This window comes from Arachis ipaensis, chromosome B6, assembly GCF_059453495.1.
Source record: "Arachis ipaensis isolate K30076 ecotype BB chromosome B6, ASM5945349v1, whole genome shotgun sequence".
NCBI lineage: Eukaryota > Viridiplantae > Streptophyta > Magnoliopsida > Fabales > Fabaceae > Arachis > Arachis ipaensis.
The window spans coordinates 5021709-5043404 of record NC_142441.1 but is presented as its reverse complement, the minus strand read 5'-3'; the positions used below and the strand labels follow the sequence as shown (position 1 = coordinate 5043404).

Here is a 21696-nt window from a genome sequence, read left to right as displayed (position 1 = left end):
AGAACTGAAAATTTTGGTTGTAGAAATCTTTGGAGAATTTTATCAAACACAATATTTGATTCAGTGGTTATTGATGTAACGATTTCATGCAGTTGTAGTAGCATAAACACTCTTGTTGAAGTTGGACATTAAGAGGAATGAGACACATTAAAAGAATGATATTTATGGAATGTGTGATGAAGATGAATTTTTCTCTCATGTATCCCAACACCCATTCCGTGACATCTTTCTGCTCACCATTATCTGCCAACTTCATGAACTTGAAATCCATGAGGGACTGGCAAATGGCACTCATATTCTCTACTACCCCAGAAACTTTCACTCCAACTTTCTTGCAGAAACTCACCTCTTTTCTCACATCAATAAGAGACTTGCTGAGGAGTGGTAACTATGATTGCAACATCTACTCCAGTTGCATCAAGGCATTGAACAATTGAAAAAAAAAAAAAACAAAGAAAATCTAAGTTTCCACTTTCAGTCAATAATCCAATATGACCTATAGTGCAAACAAGTATAAAGGATGTTGTATTGTTGTATAATTGTGTCATTATTAAGCATAAAATAGAGGAGCAAGAAAGAATGTTTTTAAGAGAACAAACAATTGTTGTGGCAGCAAGACACGCTTCAAAGTTCTAACACCACTCTCACCACATGAACTCCACTCTTTCCTCTGTTATGCTAAGATGTGTCAACTGCTCACTATAATGCATTACATTGATGGTCTCTGTGATTTGCGTGTTTAGACTTGAGTCTAGAATAGATTATGACTCTTGATATTAATATAACCTTTATTATTGAGTCTGATGTCATAGGAAGGGAACATGATAAGGAAAGGATCGTGAAGCTCTTAATAGAGCAGACTTCTGATTATGATGATGATGATAAACATGTTTCTGTTGTTCCCATTATACTTTAGAAGGTCTTTCTCTAGATGATTCATTATTTTTTGTTTCTTAGATGGGCTTTTAAAGAAGGAGAAGAGAAATGGCATTCTAATTTAGTAGTGATTGGAAAAGAAATTGTGAAAAAGTGCAAAGGAGTTCCCTTAGCAATAAGAACATTAGGAAGTTTACTATATTCAAAATATGAGATAAATGATTGGGAATCACTAAGAGATGCTGAGATTTGGAATTTGCCACAGAAAAAGGATGACATCTTACCTGCATTAAAATTAAGCTATGATCAAATGCCATCCTATTTGAGGCAATGTTTTGCTATGTTCTCCCTTTTCCCAAAGGATTGTAGACTTACCAGTGTTGATGTTGTTTCACTTTGGAGTGCACTAGGTTTGCTTCCAACACCAAGCAAAAATGAAACTTCACTAGATGTTGGAAACCGATATTTGAGTGAATTAATGTCAAGATATTTTCTTGAAAATATTTCTGGCTGTGGCACATCTTATCATTTTTGTATACATGATTTAGTGCATGATCTGGCACTGTATGTGGCAAAAGATGAGCGCCAACTTATCAGTTCCGACTGTCAAAATATACCAGAAAATGTTCTTCATCTATCTTTGTCCGAATTTGATTTGTTTGGCAAATCTTTCAAGCTAAACTTATTAGGTGTGAGAACTCTTCTATTTCCTTTTGGAAGAGTGGGAGCCAACAATGAAGATTTGTTCAGAGCATGGGTGTCAAGTTGCAAATATTTACGATATTTGAATCTAGATTATTCCACATTTGAGACTCTACCTCGATCAATCAGCCAGCTGAAACATTTAAGATATCTTTCACTCAGGTATAATATAAAAATAAGGAGACTTCCTTCTTCTATTTGCATGCTCCAAAATTTGCAGTGTTTGCTTCTTACTGGATGTATAGAGATTGAAACATTGCCAAAAGGGTTAAGAAACTTGATCAGTCTGCAAAGTATGTCAATAACCACAAAGCAATCTGTCTTACCAGAGTGTGACATTGCAAAGTCTTGCGTAATAATATATTCATATGACCATCTAAGTATCAAATAATAACATGAACAAATAAAAAGAAGGTCTACATCTATAATTGACCAAATTTTTTTGTTAGTGCTTAGGATAAGTCAAGTAGCAAAGTTTGGTGCACATATATTCCATTTTATATTCTAATATTTGTTTTATATAATCCAATATATATGTACATAATCTAATTTTTAAATTTTTAATTTTAATAAATATACAATAAATAAATTAAAAACTTAAAGCAGATGCTTGAACCTAACTCATCAATTAATCTAGTTGTATAGGTTAGTATTTCTCTATTTTCATTCTAGTGATCGATTTTCATTCTACCGATTTATTCAACAAAAAAATAAGAATGATTCTAAATGAAACATATTATTTGTTTGTTTAAAATTATTAGGCTTTGATGGAGATTGCAAACACAATAAGTTCAGTTTACCAATATGCAACAATAACTAGCAATAGCTACAAGATAAGACCAGAGGCATACAAATCACTATAAATTGGTGATGAATAAGAAGGAATATATTCATACATCAAGAAACAAAATTGCGAGGATAATATTTCACAAAAAGAGTTCTAGCATCAACAAACAAAGTTTCAACATCCAATTAAAAAAGAAAACAAGGTAATTCCTAAAGCTTGTTTAGTTTTTCTCTATGGTAATGTTACTGTGGTGTCTCCTGCAAGCTCATGTTCTCCAATGCCAAATTTAGTCCCTCTAAGGTTGCATTGGCCACAAGATTTCCATCCTTAATCTTGACAGGGCTAACCTCAGAGAGAAGGTCCAAACATCGTAGTTGACATACCTCTTGAAGCAGGGAGTGAGACTTACAATACCCTAAAATAAATTGTTCGGTGACATCATTCGGATCCGTTTCATCATGGCAGGATTTCATCTTCGACTCAAGATTCTCACCTAAAAGCCCAAATATTGACCAAGCATAAGCTGAAGCCTGCATCATCTCAATCAAACAATTTAACAAATAAAGATTGGCATCAATCAAATTGTACTAAGAAAAGATCAACTAAAAAGGTAGATGATTATACATACAGGATATCCAGGTAATGATGATCCATCAGATTGGGAATGAGGAAACTTCAATTTCAACTTGGAAATCTTATTTCCTATCATAGTGGTGTATGGTTCTGACAAGTCAATCGTGCCAGATGCCTTCTTAGACTCAAACCTCAGTAGAGATAACCAATTTGAAGCATCATTTAAGGCATCCATGGCAAGGCGTTGGCCTTGGATGGTGGTGAGATTGCAGGAGAGAGCAATGCGGGTGCAGAGGGCTACCAGGTTGAAGAGAACAGAGGCCTTCTCCAAATGGATGTTATGCTGAGAAGAGTCCTGTTGCGGGCTGATGGCATTGTACCAAACAAAGATAGGTGGGTTGGGTAAGATATTCAAAGGGAAGAAAGGCTCAATCATGCAAAGGCATTTGAAATAACGGATGAGGCAGTCACGGCGAAAGGGTAGAGAAAGGTCATCACGCAGCATCTCATTGCGCAATTTCTGTAGCATTTCGAGAAGGCCTTCTACTTTCTTTGCCACGCTCTCAGAGTATTTGAGGACAAAGTAATTGCGCAGGGACTCGTAGAGATTCAAGGGCTCACTCTTCTTCAAAGGAAGATATTGAAGAATATTTGAATACCACGGAGACGGCGAAGATGAGAGGATTGCGGAATTTGTTGGATAAGGAGGAGGCATGTCCCATGGGTTAGCCACCAGCTTTCCATCCTTGACGATCTTGAAAGGATTGAACTCGGAGAGGAGGAGGTCAAGGTATATTTGTTGTAGGTTGGGTTTCCTGCAAATCCCTCTCACTAATATCTCAGTCACACATTCTGCATCATGATCAAGAGCACAAGAATTGACCGATGAGTATACTTCAGGTAGCAGGGATCTGGGTAGGATGAATGATTTCGTCACATGAGCAGCCTCCCTCGCCTTCGCCTTAAAGAAGTTCAACTTCTGGGAAAGATGAGTTACCCAGGTTTCGCCTTGGTCAAAACGGTAGTCATGTTTCCGTCCAGCCACACCCAAAACCACAAGTATCAGATAATTTGCCTTAAGATAAAAGTCACAAACCTACATCATCATCATCAATTTATCATCAATAGAATGAAAAAATAAATGTAAAATCAATCAAGAGTGAAGACTGACCGGGCTAAACAATGGGTCACATCGGTGTTGTTGGAGAGCGTAACTGGCGTGGTTGTTGTTGAGTTGTTGCTGTAATTCAAGCTCGGAAGCCTGAGCAGAGAAGAGGTGGTGCAGAAACTCCGCGAACTGGACAGTCAAATCGAGGGTGGCGGAGACCACATGCTTGGCAAAAACCTTCCAGAGTTTGAAGAAGAAATTGGCGGCAACTTTGAAGGATTCCATTGCAAGATGACGGCCAAGGGCGGTGGTACGGTCGCAAGAGGCAGCAATCTGGCTGTAGATGGCTCCAAGGTTGAAGAGAACAGCGGCCTTCTCCAATTGGATGGCGTTGCGCTCGGAGGAGACCCCTTCCTCATGCTCAGGGTTGATGGCGTCGTACCAGACAAAGATGATGGGATCGGCGTCGGCGTCGGCGTCGGAGGAGAGAGAGGTGAAGAGTGGGTCAACCATGCAAAGACATTGGAAGTAGTGGATGAGGCAGTCACGTTGCATGGGAAGGGAGAGGTCCCCTCCACGCTCCACCATGTCCCTGCGGCATTTATTTAGGGTTTGCAAAACGCTTTCAACTTTTTGTGCATCGCTCTCCGAGTATTTTGAGGCTACCAACTTACGTAACGGCAGGTACAGCTCCACCGGATCAGTTTTCTTCAGTGGAATTGACAGCACCGTTTCCGGATCATCGTTGCTCATGGCCACGTGGAATGAGTGAGTATATAGGATGTGATACGACTAGGGATTGTTTCTATTTGATATCATGTCAGACTCAAATTATGCCTTATGACACTCTGATTGTAACTCGCGTAACTCGCGAACCATCCATTCCAAATAGTCAAAAACTTGAATTTTTAGCAAAAAATACACGAATGATTTTATATCCAATACTCAATCTCCTTTTGGGCTTGAATTATGAACAAGGCACATGCTTATCATTCTTGTACTAAAATTCAATTTTTATTTAGAAGAGTGAAGCAAACAAGGATCAAATTCTAAAACTCTACCTAACAGTTTAAGCTTTTATGTTGAGGCAGGTAAATGGTTTTATGTCAAGTAAGAAGTTAAGGAGTTCTAACCTACCTCAAATCTAATGACAAATGATAGGCTTTTCACTACCTCAATGATCCAACTGGTCGATAATCAATTCCTCTGCTATAATACCACAGCATTTCCCCTGTTTTCATTCCATAGTCCTTCTGCAGTGAGGTCTGTAAAAACCAAAGAAACCAGCGATACAATCTTGAATTTACAGATGCCAATGCCTTTAAATTATATGCACCAAAAGGAATATTGAACATAGCTATGGAGTATAGAGGTACATGAACTAAGCTGCAACAATACACAAGTTTGTGCAATGACTATATTCTTGAATAAAGAAGGGCTGCAACTTCTTTCTTTTTTTTTTCCTTTGCTCGAAAGAACTTATCGTATCATATTATTGTAAGAAGAATCAACTGAATCTGTAGAACCTTGGAAATCGTTCACAACTGTCCACAAGTATGAACATTCTGCTTCTTTAATTTCTCCTGTAAAACATACCCTACACCAGGAAGTTCATCAACAGGAAGTTGATTTAAATGATCATCAACCTCAAAATGTAAATTTCTGACTGTCAAAATATACCAGAAAATGTTCTTCATCTATCTTTGTCTGAATTTGATTTGTTTGGCAAATCTTTCGATCTAAACTTAATAGGTGTGAGAACTCTTCTATTTCCTTTTAGGAAGTAATGAAGATGGAGTAGCTAATGGAAGATGAAGAAGAATTGTCTTGACAACCCGGATTGGAGTCAAAGTGCCTTTTGTTTCTTCAGTTTCCATAATGTACACTATTGTTCTTGTTTTGTTTTAAACTATATGTCTTTGATGGTTTTTCAAGTTTATGTATGTTCTTTTGTAATGATTGTACTTTCTCTTATCAGATGGTATTTCAAGAAGTCTGATTTAGTGTTGCCACAATTAGAAATTCTCTACAAATTAGATATTAAGTTACAATCTGAAGGAAGGACATGCATGAATGATCTTATCTAACTAGCTGAAACATATTTAAGTAAATAGTTAGCGCAGGTAATTGAAATTGTGGAATTTCTCAAGAACTTGGATAGCATTTTATTTGGTGTGATGATTACTATGGACTAGGTGCACCGCACGAGCACTAACATATTTGACATGTGCTGCTATGCTTTAATCTTTTCCCATTATATTGCACCGGTTCTAATTGTTAAAAGTTTTATTTAGTATAAGGTATTAGACTTCATAAGTTCACAACTTGAAAATTAAAATCTTGACTTGGATTTGGATAGATGAAAACGCTTGATAAGATATGCATTGGAACCTGAAGTTGTGTACTAATTGACAATCCATTTACTGTTCTCTGGATTTGATGAAAGGGATGCAAAAGATCACAAGTAAAGTTCAAGCTAAACCAGATTAGTAGAGGAAAAAAAATGACAAATAATTACCATTAACAATTTTTTTACAGGAGAAATCTTCAAAGTTCATCAAACAAGGCACTCTTGTAGCAGAACTAGATTGGAGATCATGAAATTTCAATGCAACATATATAACAAAGTAATGCAATTTGGACTAAGAAGCATAATTTTCACAGGGCGGTTTTGGATCGATTTTGAGCAAAAACCGCATCCGGTCACTAATTTAATATTTATCATGCTTAGTCTTCATTTTTATGTATGTTACCCTGATATTTATCATGCTTAACCCAATATCTTTTGGACCTGTTTGAATCTAAACACCTCTACCTACCTGATATTAATTAGAGCAGCAATGAGAACTATTTAAAATACAGAATCAGTCATGCTATGATTATTTATCTTTTTGTATTAAAACAAAGGATTTAATTTTAGTTAAAATGTGCCCATAGTATTCATACGAATAATTAAATCATATTGAAAAAGAATATCTATTTGTAAATTAGTCTTTTGAAAATACATCTAATGATATGAATTGTGATATTAATTTAACATTTTTTAAATAATTTGTTTAACGAATATTTTAAAGACACTTGAGTTTGCTTCATGTGATGATGGCGTGTTTCCGGCAATTACATTAATCTCTTAATATGTGAATGGTTAACTCTTTAAACTTTAGTGAAATAAAAAACTGCATTAGCATCCAATGATCCAAGAAGACTTTGGATTTTAAAATTTGTAGTTTATAGACTTCGCTGCTGAAGATTGAAGACTCTAACTGCGTTCATCTTCTGCATACTCTCTCATATTTTCTTAGATTAAGTATTCATGGCTGAATCATTCATCTTCAGCATCGCTGAATCACTCATAACTAAGCTTGCTTCTCGTGCATACCAAGAAGCATCTCAGGTGGTTGGTGTCTACGATGACCTCCAAGACCTGAAAACCAGTCTCTCTTATGTGAAAGCTGTTCTGTTGGATGCAGAGCAGAAGCAGGAGCAGAACCATGAGCTGCGGGAGTGGCTAAAGCAGATCAAACTCATCTTCTATGATGCTGAGAACTTGCTTGATGAAGTTGACTGCGAATCACTGCGCAAGCAACTGCGAATCACTCACAAGGACAAGGTAGGTGGCTTCTTCTCGAGTTCTAATCAACTTTTGTTTCGCTATAAGATTGCTCAACAAATCAAAGAGATTAGGAAGAGATTAGACAGAGTCGCGGCCGATAGGGATAAGTTTGGGCTTCAAACAATTGCAGTTGATAGGCGAGTTGTGCACAGGAGGGAATTGACTTACTCCCATGTTGTTGAGTCTGATGTCATAGGACGTGCTCATGATAAAGAAATGATTGTAAAGCTCTTGATGGAACCCAGTCTTGACAAAAATTTTGGCTCTAAAGATATCTCTGTGATTCCCATTGTGGGAATTGGAGGTTTGGGAAAGACCACTCTTGCTAAGCTTGTCTTCAATGATAAAAGGATAAATGAGTCCTTTCCATTGAAAATGTGGGTCTGTGTGTCTGATGAATTTGATATCAAGCAATTGATTATTAAAATCATCAATGCTGCTACTCTTAATGGTACCACTTCTGGAGATGCTCATGTGGTCCAACAAACCTTGAAAGACTTGGACATTGAACAATTGCAATATCTTCTAAGAAATAAGCTTGCTGGTCAGAAGTTCTTACTGGTCTTGGATGATGTATGGAGTGAAGATCGTGCCAAATGGATTGAACTGAGAGATCTCATCAAAGCCGGTGGTGCTGAAGGAAGTAAAATTGTAGTGACAACACGAAGTTACTCTGTTGCTTCTATAATGGGTACTGTGCCTTTTCATGATTTACAAGGTCTTTCGTTTGAAGAATCTTTGTCTTTGTTTGTTAAATGGGCTTTTAAAGGAGGAGAAGAGGAAAAGTACCCTAATTTGGTAATGATTGGAAAAGAAATTGTGAGAAAGTGTAAAGGAGTTCCTTTAGCAATAAGAACGTTGGCAAGTTTACTATTTTCAAAATATGAGATAAATGTCTGGGAATCAATGAGAGATAATGAGATTTGGAATTTACCACAAAAGAAGGATGATATCTTACCTGCACTAAAATTAAGCTATGATCAAATGCCATCCTATTTGAGGAAATGTTTTGCTATGTTCTCACTTTTTCCAAAAGATTTTGAATTTCAGAGTCATGACGTTCATTCACTTTGGCGTGCAGCAGGTTTGCTTCCATCACCAAGCAAAAATGAAACTTCACTAGATATTGCAAATCGATATCTGAGTGAATTAATGTCAAGGTCTTTTCTTGAAAATGTTTCTGACGTAAGCACATACTATTACTTTTTTATACATGATTTGGTGCATGATCTTGCACAATATGTTGCTAACGATGACTACCAACTAATCAGTTCTGAAAATCCAAATATACCAGAAAATGTTCTCCATCTGTCTTTTACTGAACTTGGTTTGTTTAGCAAATCTTTCAAGCTAAACTTGTCAAGTGTGAGAACTATACTATTTCCTTTTGGAATAGAGAAAGCTGGCAATGAAGATCTGTTAACGACATGGGTGTCAACTTGCATATACTTGCGATACTTGGATCTGCGTGATTCCACATTTGAGACTCTACCTAGATCAATTAGCAAATTGAAACATTTGAGATTTCTTTCGCTCAGGAATAACAGAAGAATAAGGAAACTCCCTGCTTCTATTTGCACGCTCCAAAATTTGGAAGAGTTGCATCTTCGTGGGTGTGTGGAGCTTGAAACTTTGCCAAAAAAGTTAAGAAACTTGATCAATCTGCAAAGAATATCCATAACCTCAAAGCAATCTGTCTTGCCAGAGGGTGATATTGCAAAGTTGGGTTCGCTTAAATATTTAGATATTTATGCTTGTGACAACCTGGAATCTGCATTTGTAGGGGTAAAGTTGTCTGCCCTTCGATTTTTGCGGATTATGAGGTGTAAGAATTTGAAGTCTTTGCCACTTGACACAAACCATTTTCCTCAACTAGAGCAATTCACTGTCGATGAATGTGGTAATTTTGAACTGTCAGATGGACATGAGGACATGAACTCTGTCTTGAGGTTAACGACAATTTACTTTAGCATGGTGGTGAACTTCCCTCATTCTCTCCAGGGATATGCAAACACATTACAAACTTTGGTCTTCGCAAAGTGCTACGAGCTGGAGGCGCTTCCTGAATGGCTGCTAAATATGACTTCTTTGAAATATCTTCATATTTGGAGTTGCCCAAAGTTGGTATCTCTCCCCAGTGGCATCCACCGTCTTACAGCCCTTGATGTTTTGCGAATCGAAGATTGCCCTGAATTGTACACAAACTATCAGCCACATGCTGGAGAGTATTGGCACCAAATATCCCACATCAAGCATGTTGACATTAGGAAGACATGGAGAAGTCGCTAATGGAAGAGGAACATGATTTCTATGACAACCAAGGCTGATGTTCAAGTGTCTTTTATTTTCATTTTGGTGATTGTTTCAGTTTTTGTTTGCTGCTTTTTGTAATAAACTTTCTCTATCATATATTGTAATTTAAGAAATCTGATTTAAATGATGTTTGTCTTGGTTGAAATTCTCTACAAAATCAAGTTATGATATCAAAGAGGGCCAGAGGGGCATACATATATGATAATTTATTAGTTTGCTGAAGCCTGTATATTAGAGTACATAGTTAGCAATGATAATTAACTAAAATAGAAGTTCTAAATAAATTTGTATGGCACTTCATCACTTGTGATTTGTAAAATTATGCCAAGTACAGGCACCAAAGCCAATGGTGGTTAGCTCATCAGCTTATGCATAATTCTGATATGTCCATCATACACATTTAAATATGCTGCTATATATGTTGTCTCATCAGCTTATGCATAATTCTGATATGTCCATCATACACATTTAAATATGCTGCTATATATGTTGTCTTTCTTGGCCCTGACAAATTAGAATTGTTAACTTCAAATCTTGATTGGAATAGATGGTATAACAAAAGCTGCATTGTGGACTAGAGTTGTGAGCTCAATTGACACAATACATTACTAATCACTAATGATGCTATTATAAGTGTTATGGATTATTTGATGCAAGCAATGTAAAATACCTTTGGCGAATGATGGTAATCAGTGGCTAAGAGAATGGGGGATTGAATCTTAGCCCCTTTTTTTGTTGAGCATTACTTTCTGCCTTTTGAAATAGCTTCAAGAGTTTTTTTTTCTTTTTGTCTCGTAACTAGTCAAGAGATATTTTTCAATTTTGTCTCCTATGTAACAGAAACAGAAATGGAGTAGAAGAGAGAGAGAAAATCACACTAAGAAGTATCCTGGTTCAGCTGCTAAGTACAATGCAGCCTATATCCAGTTTTCATCACAACAATGATGGAATTACACTATAATCATACAGATTACATACACCAATTCTCCCTAGGAACTACCCTTCCTATCTGGGACAAGTCTAGAATCTATCCCCAATCCTGAACTTGACTTGGTCACTTACCAAACTTTCAACTGCAAAGTGCTAACCCAACATGTAAGGAGGTTTCCACAGAATCATAATACACAACACATAGATGTACAAAGGACCTCTAAGACACCTATGGCTTTTTCTTTAATTTTGTACCCTCTGCCTTTTACCTCTCACTGGCTTTTGCTTACAAACCTCACACTGTTTGCCTTTTTCACCATGAGACTTAGACAGACAAAACTAAAGAAAGAAATACAAAATGAAACACATTGAAGGAGAAGAACTTCTGTTAGCTTGGGTAGCTATGAGAACTCTGTGCTTACTCTCCTTGTCTCAAGCCTTGGCCGTTCACCCTTATTATAGAAGGAGAAGCTTCCAAGGTTGAAACGGTTCAACCAAGCCAACTTCTTCTTCTTCAACACTCAAAATCGGTTCGGACAGAGAGAAGAGAGAGGGAACCGAAAGCAAAGACCAACATGCAATTACCTCTCTCTCATCCCTTCTCATCAAGTTTCATCAATCTGAGCCTTCCATCTTGACTTGGTCCCCAAGAAGGATTTCTGGCCCTTGATGAACACTTGATCCTTGACAGCTCTATCTGCTCCACTTTTGCTTCCTCCTCCACGTAGCTACAGTAGCTACCTTCTGTGATGGGTGAACAAAAAGTAGAAATGAACAATACCACAGGGATCTTCTTCTCTGACCGAAATGGATCTTCTTCTTGCTCTTACTAAGAAAAGCAGTGACATCCTCCAAGCTTCTTGCTCTGTTCTAGTCAGATGGAAACCGCCAGATGAAGGATGGTACAAGGTCAATGTCGACGGCTCGGTTCTTCAAGCAAGGGATTCAGGTGCGTGTGGCGGGCTAATTAGAGATTCTAACGGCATGGTTGTGGCAGGATTCATGATGAATATTGGGGAAGTCACTATTACAGCTGTAGAATTATGGGCCATATACTTAGGTTTTAAGATTGTCATTGAAATGGGGTTAAAAAAAGTAAGGATGGAGACGGATTCTACCTGTGCAGTGAAGCTGCAGAATAGCTCAAGTCCCCTCCATAGTTGCACCTCCCTTATTTGGGCCATTAAAGATCTCCAAGCCAACTCTGGAGATTTCAGTGTCAACCACATTTTCAGAAAGACCAACTTTAGCGTAGATGCTCTGGCGAAGCACGCCCACAATCTCCCGGTGGGTGTTCATCGTTTCATCACTCCACCCTCTTTTATTGCCCCTTTTCTGGATGGCGATAAAAAGAAAGTCATATTTGCTAGAATTTTAAAAGCTTAGTTTGTTTTGTTTTGGCCCTGGAGCCCCATTTTTTATCAAAAAAAAAAAAATTTTAAATCAATTTTAATCTGTTACTAATTAAAATTTTAAACTTCTTAATCAATTAATTTAACATGTATCATCATTCCATTGAATTGAGAAATTAGGATTGAATATGATTATTATTTTTTTTTTAAAACAAAAGCTCAACACAACAAGGTGGAGCAAACAAGGCCATCCAACAATCCAATATAACTAAAAATAACAACACGAAACCGATCCCCAAGTCATCTCTGGCATAGCCATCAACAACAAAAGGGATCCACACCACTCCACTCGTTAGCACTAATGAAGGTCATGTTGATAATTTCTTCAACGCCTTTGCTTGTATTTTGGAAGATCTTCCTATTTCTTTCCATCCAGATGTTTCAGAGAATCGCACAGAAGCACCTCAACTGCTGCCCTTGATTCTCCTTACTCCTCGGTTCCTCTGTCCAGCTTAAAAAGTGCTCTTTCAGCGAACCTGTAACCATCTTATCCCTAATATGTTGATTCGTGATATGTATTTGGCAAATATCCTTCCATGGGCCTCCTCTAGTAGGTAGTACTTGAGTTGATAGTAACTCATTTGTGTTCAGATTATGGCAGGAACACACTACCTTCTTCCACAACGGGCACTCTTCCTTTGCAAACTGTCACCACCACTTAAATAACAGAGCAGTGTTTCGAATTAAAGCATCCCCAACTCCCAAACCGCCTAGCTTCTTAGGAGCCTGCACCACTTCCCATCTTACCAAAGCCATACCATTTCGACCATCTTCCTTACACCACAGGAATCTTCTCTGCAATGAAATCAACTTCTCAGCAACAGCTTTCGACATCTTGAACAGACTCAAATAATACACCGACAAGCTATTTAAGACTGATTTGATAAGCACCAATTTTCCAACTTTATTTAACACCTTAGCTTTCCACAGACTGAGCTTCTCCTCCACTTTGTCTATTATAGGCTTCTAGGTCTTCACCAACCTCGGATTTGCACCTAAAGAGATTCCAAGGTATTTAACTGGAAGAGTGTCTTGCTTACAACCCAACAAGTTGCACATACACTGGGCCCACTGCTCATCACAATTGATTGAAATCAAGCTGGACTTATCAAAATTGATACTAAGCCCTAACATCAACTCAAAGCACCTCAGCATCCTCTTGTAATTCTTAATAATCTCATCTTCTGGTGGGCAGAATAGAATAGTATCATTTGTAAATTGAAGGTGTGACAATTTTATACTGCCTTTTCCAACCAACAAAGGTGATATCCGTCCATTCCTGACTGCCTCTCCAATCATTCGATGCAGTACATCCACAACTAGAACAAACAAGAAGGGTGAAAGGGGGTCACCTTGTCTCAAGCCTCTTTCCATTTTGAACAGCTTAGATGGCGAACCATTTATCAGAACCGACATAGAAGCAGTGGTCACACACTCCATAACCCATGCTCTCCATTTCTGTCCGAACCCAATCTTTTGCAGCACAATGTCCACAAAACTCCACTTGACCCTATCATAGGCTTTTTGGAAATCTAGATTGATTATTGCTGCTTCCTTTTTCCTTAGTTTGAGCCAGTTTACCGTTTCACATGCGATAAGTGCCCCATCATGTATTTTCCTTCCCTTTACAAATGCACTCTGAGTCTCCCCTACTAACGCTGACATCACTGATCTCATCCTCCTAACTAAGACCTTGGATATAACCTTGTAAATGCATCCCACCATACTAATAGGTTGCAAGTCTTTGATTTTCTCCGCACCAATGAACTTGGGTGCCAGCGCCACCCAAGTGATATTGGAGTCCGCCGGTAGCTTGGACGTCTGAAAGAACCCCAACACTGCTGCCGTGAATTCTGCCCCAATCTCACCCTAACATCTCTTAATGAAATTCATGTTGTACCCATCACATCATGGTGCCTTATATGACTCACAGTCCCACACAGCCTCTCGAATCTCCTCGGCCAATGGTAGTACTTTTATAGTCACAGCATCTTGCTCATCTATCTTCTCCACCAAACCATCTCTGAAACCCACCATAGGAGAATGTTCTTGATGATATAAATCTTTGTAGAAATCTCTGATAGCAATCTTTATTCTAGCTTGATTCCGGACACGTCTGCCATTAATTACCAGTGCATCAATCTTATTATTCTGCCTTCTTGCTGATGCTATATTGTGGAAGTACCTTGTATTTTTGTCCATATCCTTCGTGTGCTGAGACCGAGACATCTGTTTCCAATGTACTTCTTTTCTCACATACCATCTCTCACAGCAAGTAACCAACGCCTTTCTTCTAGCCTCCATCATTCCATCATACACTCCATTACTTACCAGATCATCAATTCTCTTGAATTCTTCCTCAAACTTTTCAATCTTCTTATCCATTTCACCAAAATTGTCCTTATGCCATCTTCCCAACGAAAATGTCAAAGCCTTCAATTTATCTGGAAATTGTTTGTCCCCCAGACCTCTCCATTCCTCCTTTACCATTCTGAGAAATCTCTCATGTGTGAACCACGAGTCCAGGCTTCTGAACGGCCTTGGACCAACCGTCATCTTCCTGTCCTCAACTATTACAGGGCAATGATCTGACAAGCCCCTTGGCCCACCTCGAAGTTGAGACTCGGAGAACTCTTCTAACCACTCCAAGCTAAGTAGAGCTCTATCTATACAACTGCAAGAACGTCCCTGGAACCATATAAACTTGCGATCAGTAAGCGGCATATCCACTAAGTTCATATCTTGTATCCAACTCTTGAATTCTTCCGCAGACCGAGTTAAACCAGTAGCACCTTTTCTTTCATCATCATGTACTATTTCATTAAAGTCTCCCAGAAAGCAACAAGGAACTTGACATAACCCAACTATATAACTCAGCTCCTCCCAAACATGATTCTTCTCATCTCTATTATGTGCACCATAGACCAGGATAAATGAACAATTGAACAGACTCTTTAATATTACTCTTTCAACACACAACCACCTCTTCCCCTTATAGCAATTATTCATTTTAAACACCAAATCATTCCAAATTAACAACAATTCACCGGAGGCACCATCAGACCCTACATATTCCCAACCTACACCATTATGCCCCCATATTCTTGTAACGTCAAACCTCGTCAGTCGTCACTACCTGCTTTTTAGTCTCAATCAATCCAACTATATCTAACTTATGTTTATTCTTAAGGTCCTTAACCATTCGCAACTTTCCATCACCTCGTAACCCCTTAATATTCCATGAACTAAAATCATTTAAAATATTTTTATACACCTATTTTTTATTTTTTAGTCTGTACCGCCTCATTTTCGCCTTCTACTTTGTCACTTCTTTTACGAGCTATTTCTGCGTTCTGTGCTTGGAAAATTTCCATAATGTCCACATCCTCATTTTGCAGCACAACACGTCAACACCTACACCTAGGGGTGGTAATATGTACCCTATCGCGGGTACCCAACCCGACCCCACCCGATTCGCAGCGGGTAAGGTTCTCGTACGGGTTGGGTAAGGTGCGGGTTGAGTCTCAATCCTACCCAACTAAAGATGTTTATGTTATATACTTATATAAAAATATGTTTTAAGTGGATGTTGAATCAAAGATCTCTCAATAAATGCAAAACATACTTAACCACTAAAAGAAAATCATTAATTGATAATTTAATATTTTTTCTTACAAAAAAATCAGTTCTATTTTAAATTATAATCAAGTTATATAATAATATTATATATTTTTTGTAATCCGCAGGTAGGGTCGGGTACTCACGAGTTAAGAGCGGATAGAGTTAGGTCTCAACTCGCAGATAGAGTAGAGTTGAGTTTATATAAAAATCTCAACCCGCAAATAAGGTTAAGGTTGGATCCAAACCCTACCCATTGTTACCCCTAACACACCTGACTCTTTTCCCAGCTCCGAGGTCTGTTTCCAGTAATTGGTCTTCTAACTTTGAACACTGACTGTCGCTGTCCTCTGTATTATTTTCCAGGTCCTCATGTCGAAAAGCACCCCCTTCAATGCCATAGTCAACCTGTTTGCATACCCTCCTTCTACTTCTCAGGATAAGACACTGGCCACCATCATCAGATCCCAGGTCAAGCAGGGCACCGGTGTCGTCACTTATCTTTAGGTGCCCGCGGCCCTCCGGAATGCATCCCTCAAGCACCGTGACCCCTCCTTCCTCGACCCCCTCATCAACTTCATCACTCCCGCCGCCACCGACAACCTGGCCTTTCGCCACCCCAGCCGTCTCAAGCTCAGCCCTGGCTGCTAGTAACTCTGCTTCGCCACCTACTGCACTTCCATCATCGTCGACAGCATCGTTCTCCTCGGTTTGGATCCGGTCATCCCCACCGCGAGGAACCCATCCCCCTTGGTCCACGACGAGTTCGTTTCCGGTTTGAATATGATTATTATTTATATTAAAATTGTATATATTTTTTTATTTTTTTAAATAACTATATTGAATCGTGTACAAATTACCAGTTGAATATTTTTTAATTTTTTTTTACAAATTATTTTTTAAATTTATAATATATAGAATAATTAATTTAACTAGTTAATCTAGGGACCTTTGCTGTGATGCAAATGGAGTCATAGTGGTCAGGGGACTTAAACCTATGAATGACGAGACTGAAGGTGGTTCATGGAGGAATCATTCCTCTTCTGCGTGGCGGAGTCACTCATAACTAAGCTACCAAGAGTTGAAGAAGACGACTCTGCCTCTGTTGTTCATCAAAGCTATCACCGGTTGGAGAGCATTGGCCCAAGATATCCGACATCAAGCATGTTTCCGTTGAATACAAATTACAAGCCAAGGTAAAGGTTGACGTGCCTTTCTTATTTTCCATCTCTTAGGCCTTCATGTTAGACTTTGCTAGATTGTTGTGTAGCCTATTTAGTATTGACAATGGTTTCTGAATTTGGACCTCTTGATTGACTTCAAATCTTTTTTGTTTTTTGTTTTTTGTTTTTATGTTTTTTTTTTCTATTTTGGAAGAATACGTTGATTGATATAATAATATTTAAAGTAAGCAACTAGAGGTGATAGGGCATTCATAAGCGCACCACAGACCAAATATTTATTGTAGCACCGTTCACTAACAACCCACCAATATTGATCAATTTTGAAAATATGAAAGAACAGGGCATAATAGAAAGAAAGAGTGGCTCAGTGGTTGTGTGTGTAATATCCTTCATGGATCATATCCTTTATTTTTCTTCCATCCGTCCCATCTACTTTCCATCTCCATTATTGGTATTACTTTTTCTTTTTGTTTCTCAAATTTTCTCAATACAATCTACTGTTGATGCCAAGAAAAAGCAGAACACAACCTTACTTTTACTAGATTAGATACCAAACTTATCCAATCTGGAATCTGGATGACCCGAGCATCCAATGCACTAAAATAAAAAACAGCATCTTTTGCACGCATTGGCGGGGTATCATTATCAATGTTATTCTATCCGCCTCATCCACTTGCATTTGTCGGAATATCATTTAGGAAAGTAACCCAACTTTTGAATATCTAGAGTTGAGTCTTCAACACATTGATTACGAGTGTTCTTTTGATTTCTGAATTATTGCATTGCTATCTCTCTTCTCTTCTTCATGATTTTGTGCTAAGTGACAACCATGGCAGAATCATTCATCTTCAGCATCGCTGAATCACTGACAACGAAGATTGCTTCTCGTGCATACGAAGAAGCGTCTCAGGTGGTTGGTGTCTACGATGTCCTCCAAGACTTGAAAAGCAGTCTCTCATATGTGAAAGCTGTGCTGTTGGACGCGGAGCAGAAGCAGGAGCAGAACCACGAACTGCGGGAGTGGCTGAAGCAGATCAAACTCATCTTCTATGATGCTGAGAACTTGCTTGATCAAGTTGACTGTGAAACACTGCGCAAGCGAGTCGTCAGAGACTATGGCACTCCCAAGGACAAGGTAGGCCGCTTCTTCTCGAGTTCTAATCCACTTGTGTTTCGTTATAAGCTTGCTCTTCAGATCAAAGATATTAGGAAGAGATTAGACAGAGTCGCGGCTGATAGGGATAAGTTTGGGCTTCAAGTAATTGATGTTGATAGGCGAGTTGTGCATAGCAGGGAAATGACTTACTCCCATGTTGTTGAGTCTGATGTCATAGGACGTGCTCATGATAAAGAAATGATTGTAAAGCTCTTGATGGAACCGAGTCTTGACAACAATGGTGACTCCAAACATATCTCCGTCATTCCCATTGTGGGAATTGGAGGTTTGGGAAAAACCACTCTTGCTAAGCTTGTCTTCAACGACGAAAGGATAAGAGAGTCTTTTCCGTTGAAAATGTGGGTGTGTGTGTCTGATGACTTTGATATCAAGCAATTGATTATTAAAATCATCAATGCTATTACTGTTAGCGGTACTACTTCTGCTGATGCTCTCGTGCCCCAACAAACCTTGAGAGACATGGACATTGAACAATTGCAATATCTTCTTAGAAACAGGCTAACTGGTCAAAAATTCTTGCTTGTCTTGGATGATGTATGGAGTGAAGATCGTGCCAAATGGATTGAACTTAGAAGTCTCATCAGAGCCGGTGGTGATGGAAGTAAAATTGTAGTGACAACACGTAGTCATTCTATTGCTTCTATGATGGGTACCGTTCCTTCTCACGATTTAGAATGCCTTTCTTTGGAAGATTCCTTATCTTTGTTCATTAAATGGGCTTTTAAAGAAGGAGAAGAGGAAAAGCACCCTAATTTAGTCACAATTGGAAAAGAAATTGTGAGGAAGTGTAGAGGAGTTCCTTTGGCAATAAGAACATTGGCAAGTTTACTATTTTCAAAATATGACATAAATGTTTGGGAATCACTTAGAGATGATGAGATTTGGAATTTACCACAGAAAAAGGATGACATCTTACCTGCACTAAAATTAAGTTATGATCAAATGCCATCCTATTTGAGGAAATGTTTTGCTATGTTCTCACTTTTTCCAAAGGATTTTGATTTTCAGACTCGTCATGTTCTTTCACTTTGGAGTGCACTAGATTTGCTTCCATCACCAAGCAAAAATGAAACTTCATTAGATGTTGCAAATCGATATTTAAGTGAATTAATTTCGAGATCTTTTCTTGAAAATGTTTGTGACTTAGGCACATACTATTACTTTAATATACATGATTTAGTGCATGATCTTGCACTATATGTTGCAAAAGATGAATGCCTAGTAATTAGTTCTGAGAGTCAAAATATACCAAAAAATGTTCTCCATATATCGTTTTTTGAATTTGATATGTTTCTCAAATCCTTCAAACCAAGTTTGTTAGGTGTGAGAACCATTGCAGTTCCAACTGAAGAACATATAGGTATAGGAGACAATAATGAAGATTTGTTCCCTACATGGGTGTTAAATTGCAAATACTTGCGATATTTGGATCTAGCTGATTCTACATTTGAGATTCTACCTCGATCAATCAGCAAGTTGAAACATTTAAGATATCTTTCACTCAGGGATAACGGAAGAGTAAAGAAACTCCCTGCGTCTATTTGCAACCTCCAAAATTTGGAAGAGTTGAATCTTAGTGGTTGTGTGGAGCTCCAAACTTTGCCAGAAAAGTTACGAAACTTGATCAATCTGCGAAGAATATCGATAACCACAAAGCAATTTGTCTTGCCAGAGGATGACCTTGCAAATTTGTGTTTGCTTGAACATTTACATATTTATGAATGTGACAACCTGGAATCCACGTTTGTAGGGGTAAAGTTGCCTACCCTTCGATTTTTGTGGATTATGAGGTGTAAGAATTTGAAGTCTTTGCCACTTGACAAACACCATTTTCCTCAATTAGAGCAATTCGTTGTCGATGAATGTGTAAAGTTTGAATTGTCAGATGGACACGAGGACATGAACTCTGTCTTGAGGTTGAAGACACTTTTCTTTTGCATGATGGTGAACTTCCCTCCTTCTCTCCACGGATATGCAAACACATTACAAACTTTGGTATTTTTAAGGTGCTATGAATTGGAGGCGCTTCCTGAATGGCTGTTGAACATGACTTCTTTGAAATTTCTTCATATCTGGAGTTGTCCAAGGTTGTTGTCTCTCCCTAGTGGCATCCACTGTCTTAAAGCCCTTGAAGTTTTGGGAATCCAACGTTGCCCTAGATTGTACAGAAAGTACCAGCCACATGTTGGAGAGTATTGGCACCAAATATCCCACATCAAGCATATTCAAATCTTGCAATAGCCGGAGATGGTGGATTGATCTCTAGTGGAAGAGGATTGCTATACAACCATGAGTCCATGACGGATGTTTATGAAGTATCTTTCATTTTTTCCAGTTCCCATAATGTATGATGTTCTTGTTTCATTTTGGACTATGTCTTTGATGATTATCACAGTTTCTGTGTGTTGCTTTCATAATAATTGTGGTACTTTATCAGATTGTAATTCAATAAATTTTATTTAACTTCTTGTCTCGGTTGAATTTCTCTACAATCTCAATGAGGCACATACATAGGTGAGAAATCAATTAGCTTGTTGAAGCATATATTTGAGTAAATAGTTAGGATTAGTAGTTAAATATTATGAAATTAATGAATAAATTTGGTGTTCACTCCATTTTATTTGATAATCACTTGTAATTTATAAAGCTAATGGTGATAAGCTTACTGCTTACACATAATTTGATAAGTCGATTGTACACATTTAAGTGTGCTGCTATATATATGTTTTGCCTTTTTTGGCCTATTGACAGTGCTGAAATTAGAAAAATCAAAAAACAAGAGAAGAAAAGTTGGAAGAACAGAGGAGATAGCTTCTTTTGTTTGTATGTTATAGAATGAATCACCAATGATGCTATTATCAGTGTGGGTTACTGCTTTGGATTTGTACATTTATTACTTTCCTCTCCTCATAGTAAAATATATTTTTGGGAAAACTTTTCCTCATTGTCATTATTTATCGATGTTCTATCTTAAAATTTTTCAATTCATAAAATCTCGAGCATAAAAATAAGAATAAGATGACTTAGAACTTTATTAATAACAAAACTAAATAATTTAGATAAAAAAATATATATACATTCTAATAGTTCCAAAAAAAAGTGAATTATTTTTATTTATATTTTAAGTTAGTAAACTGTAAACACTAATTTATAAAATATTAGTCAAAAACAAAATTTTGGATAAAAAATAGTATGGTTAAATTATTTACTTTACATAGAGTTAAAAAAAACCTACACCTCAATAATAATAGAGAAAGTCTAAGGGGTCAGCAACTTTTGTGTTTTGTAGTCAGCACTTAACCATAAAAAAAAAGTGAGTGATCTCCCACCATTAGATGTAATCTCACACCATTAAAAACACTATTGATGGCCAATTGATGGTTACAAAATACAAAAGTTGCTG

At 37.8% G+C, this 21696-nt stretch overlaps 3 protein-coding genes across 4 annotated transcripts; 2 read left to right on the top strand and 1 right to left on the bottom strand.

Moving 5' to 3' along the window:
• Nucleotides 1–2422: 2422 nt before the first annotated feature.
• LOC107645481 (uncharacterized) lies at nt 2423–5014 on the bottom strand. The gene is made up of 3 exons (XM_016349514.3): nt 4110–5014; nt 2994–4034; nt 2423–2895 (listed from the first exon to the last, which is right to left on the bottom strand). The coding sequence occupies exons 1-3, from the start codon at nt 4797–4799 to the stop codon at nt 2608–2610; spliced, it is 2019 nt and encodes a 672-aa protein (XP_016205000.1). The 5' UTR covers nt 4800–5014; the 3' UTR covers nt 2423–2607.
• A 2227-nt stretch (nt 5015–7241) lies between these two features.
• On the top strand, nt 7242–10117 carry LOC107645478 (putative disease resistance protein RGA1). Its single transcript, XM_016349511.3, has one exon. It carries the CDS (start codon nt 7360–7362, stop codon nt 9946–9948), a length of 2589 nt encoding a protein of 862 aa, XP_016204997.1. The 5' UTR covers nt 7242–7359; the 3' UTR covers nt 9949–10117.
• A 6039-nt stretch (nt 10118–16156) lies between these two features.
• LOC107645476 (disease resistance protein RGA2-like) lies at nt 16157–20765 on the top strand. 2 transcript variants are annotated; one of them, XM_088490201.1, is made up of 3 exons: nt 16157–16707; nt 16878–17128; nt 17953–20765. In XM_088490201.1, exon 3 carries the CDS (start codon nt 18414–18416, stop codon nt 20532–20534), a length of 2121 nt encoding a protein of 706 aa, XP_088346327.1. In that variant the 5' UTR covers nt 16157–16707; nt 16878–17128; nt 17953–18413; the 3' UTR covers nt 20535–20765. The 2 variants fall into 2 exon arrangements, with proteins under 2 accessions (XP_088346327.1, XP_016204993.1); XM_016349507.3 differs by having other exon boundaries at nt 16158–16707; nt 16878–20765.
• The last annotated feature ends 931 nt before the right edge of the window (nt 20766–21696 follow it).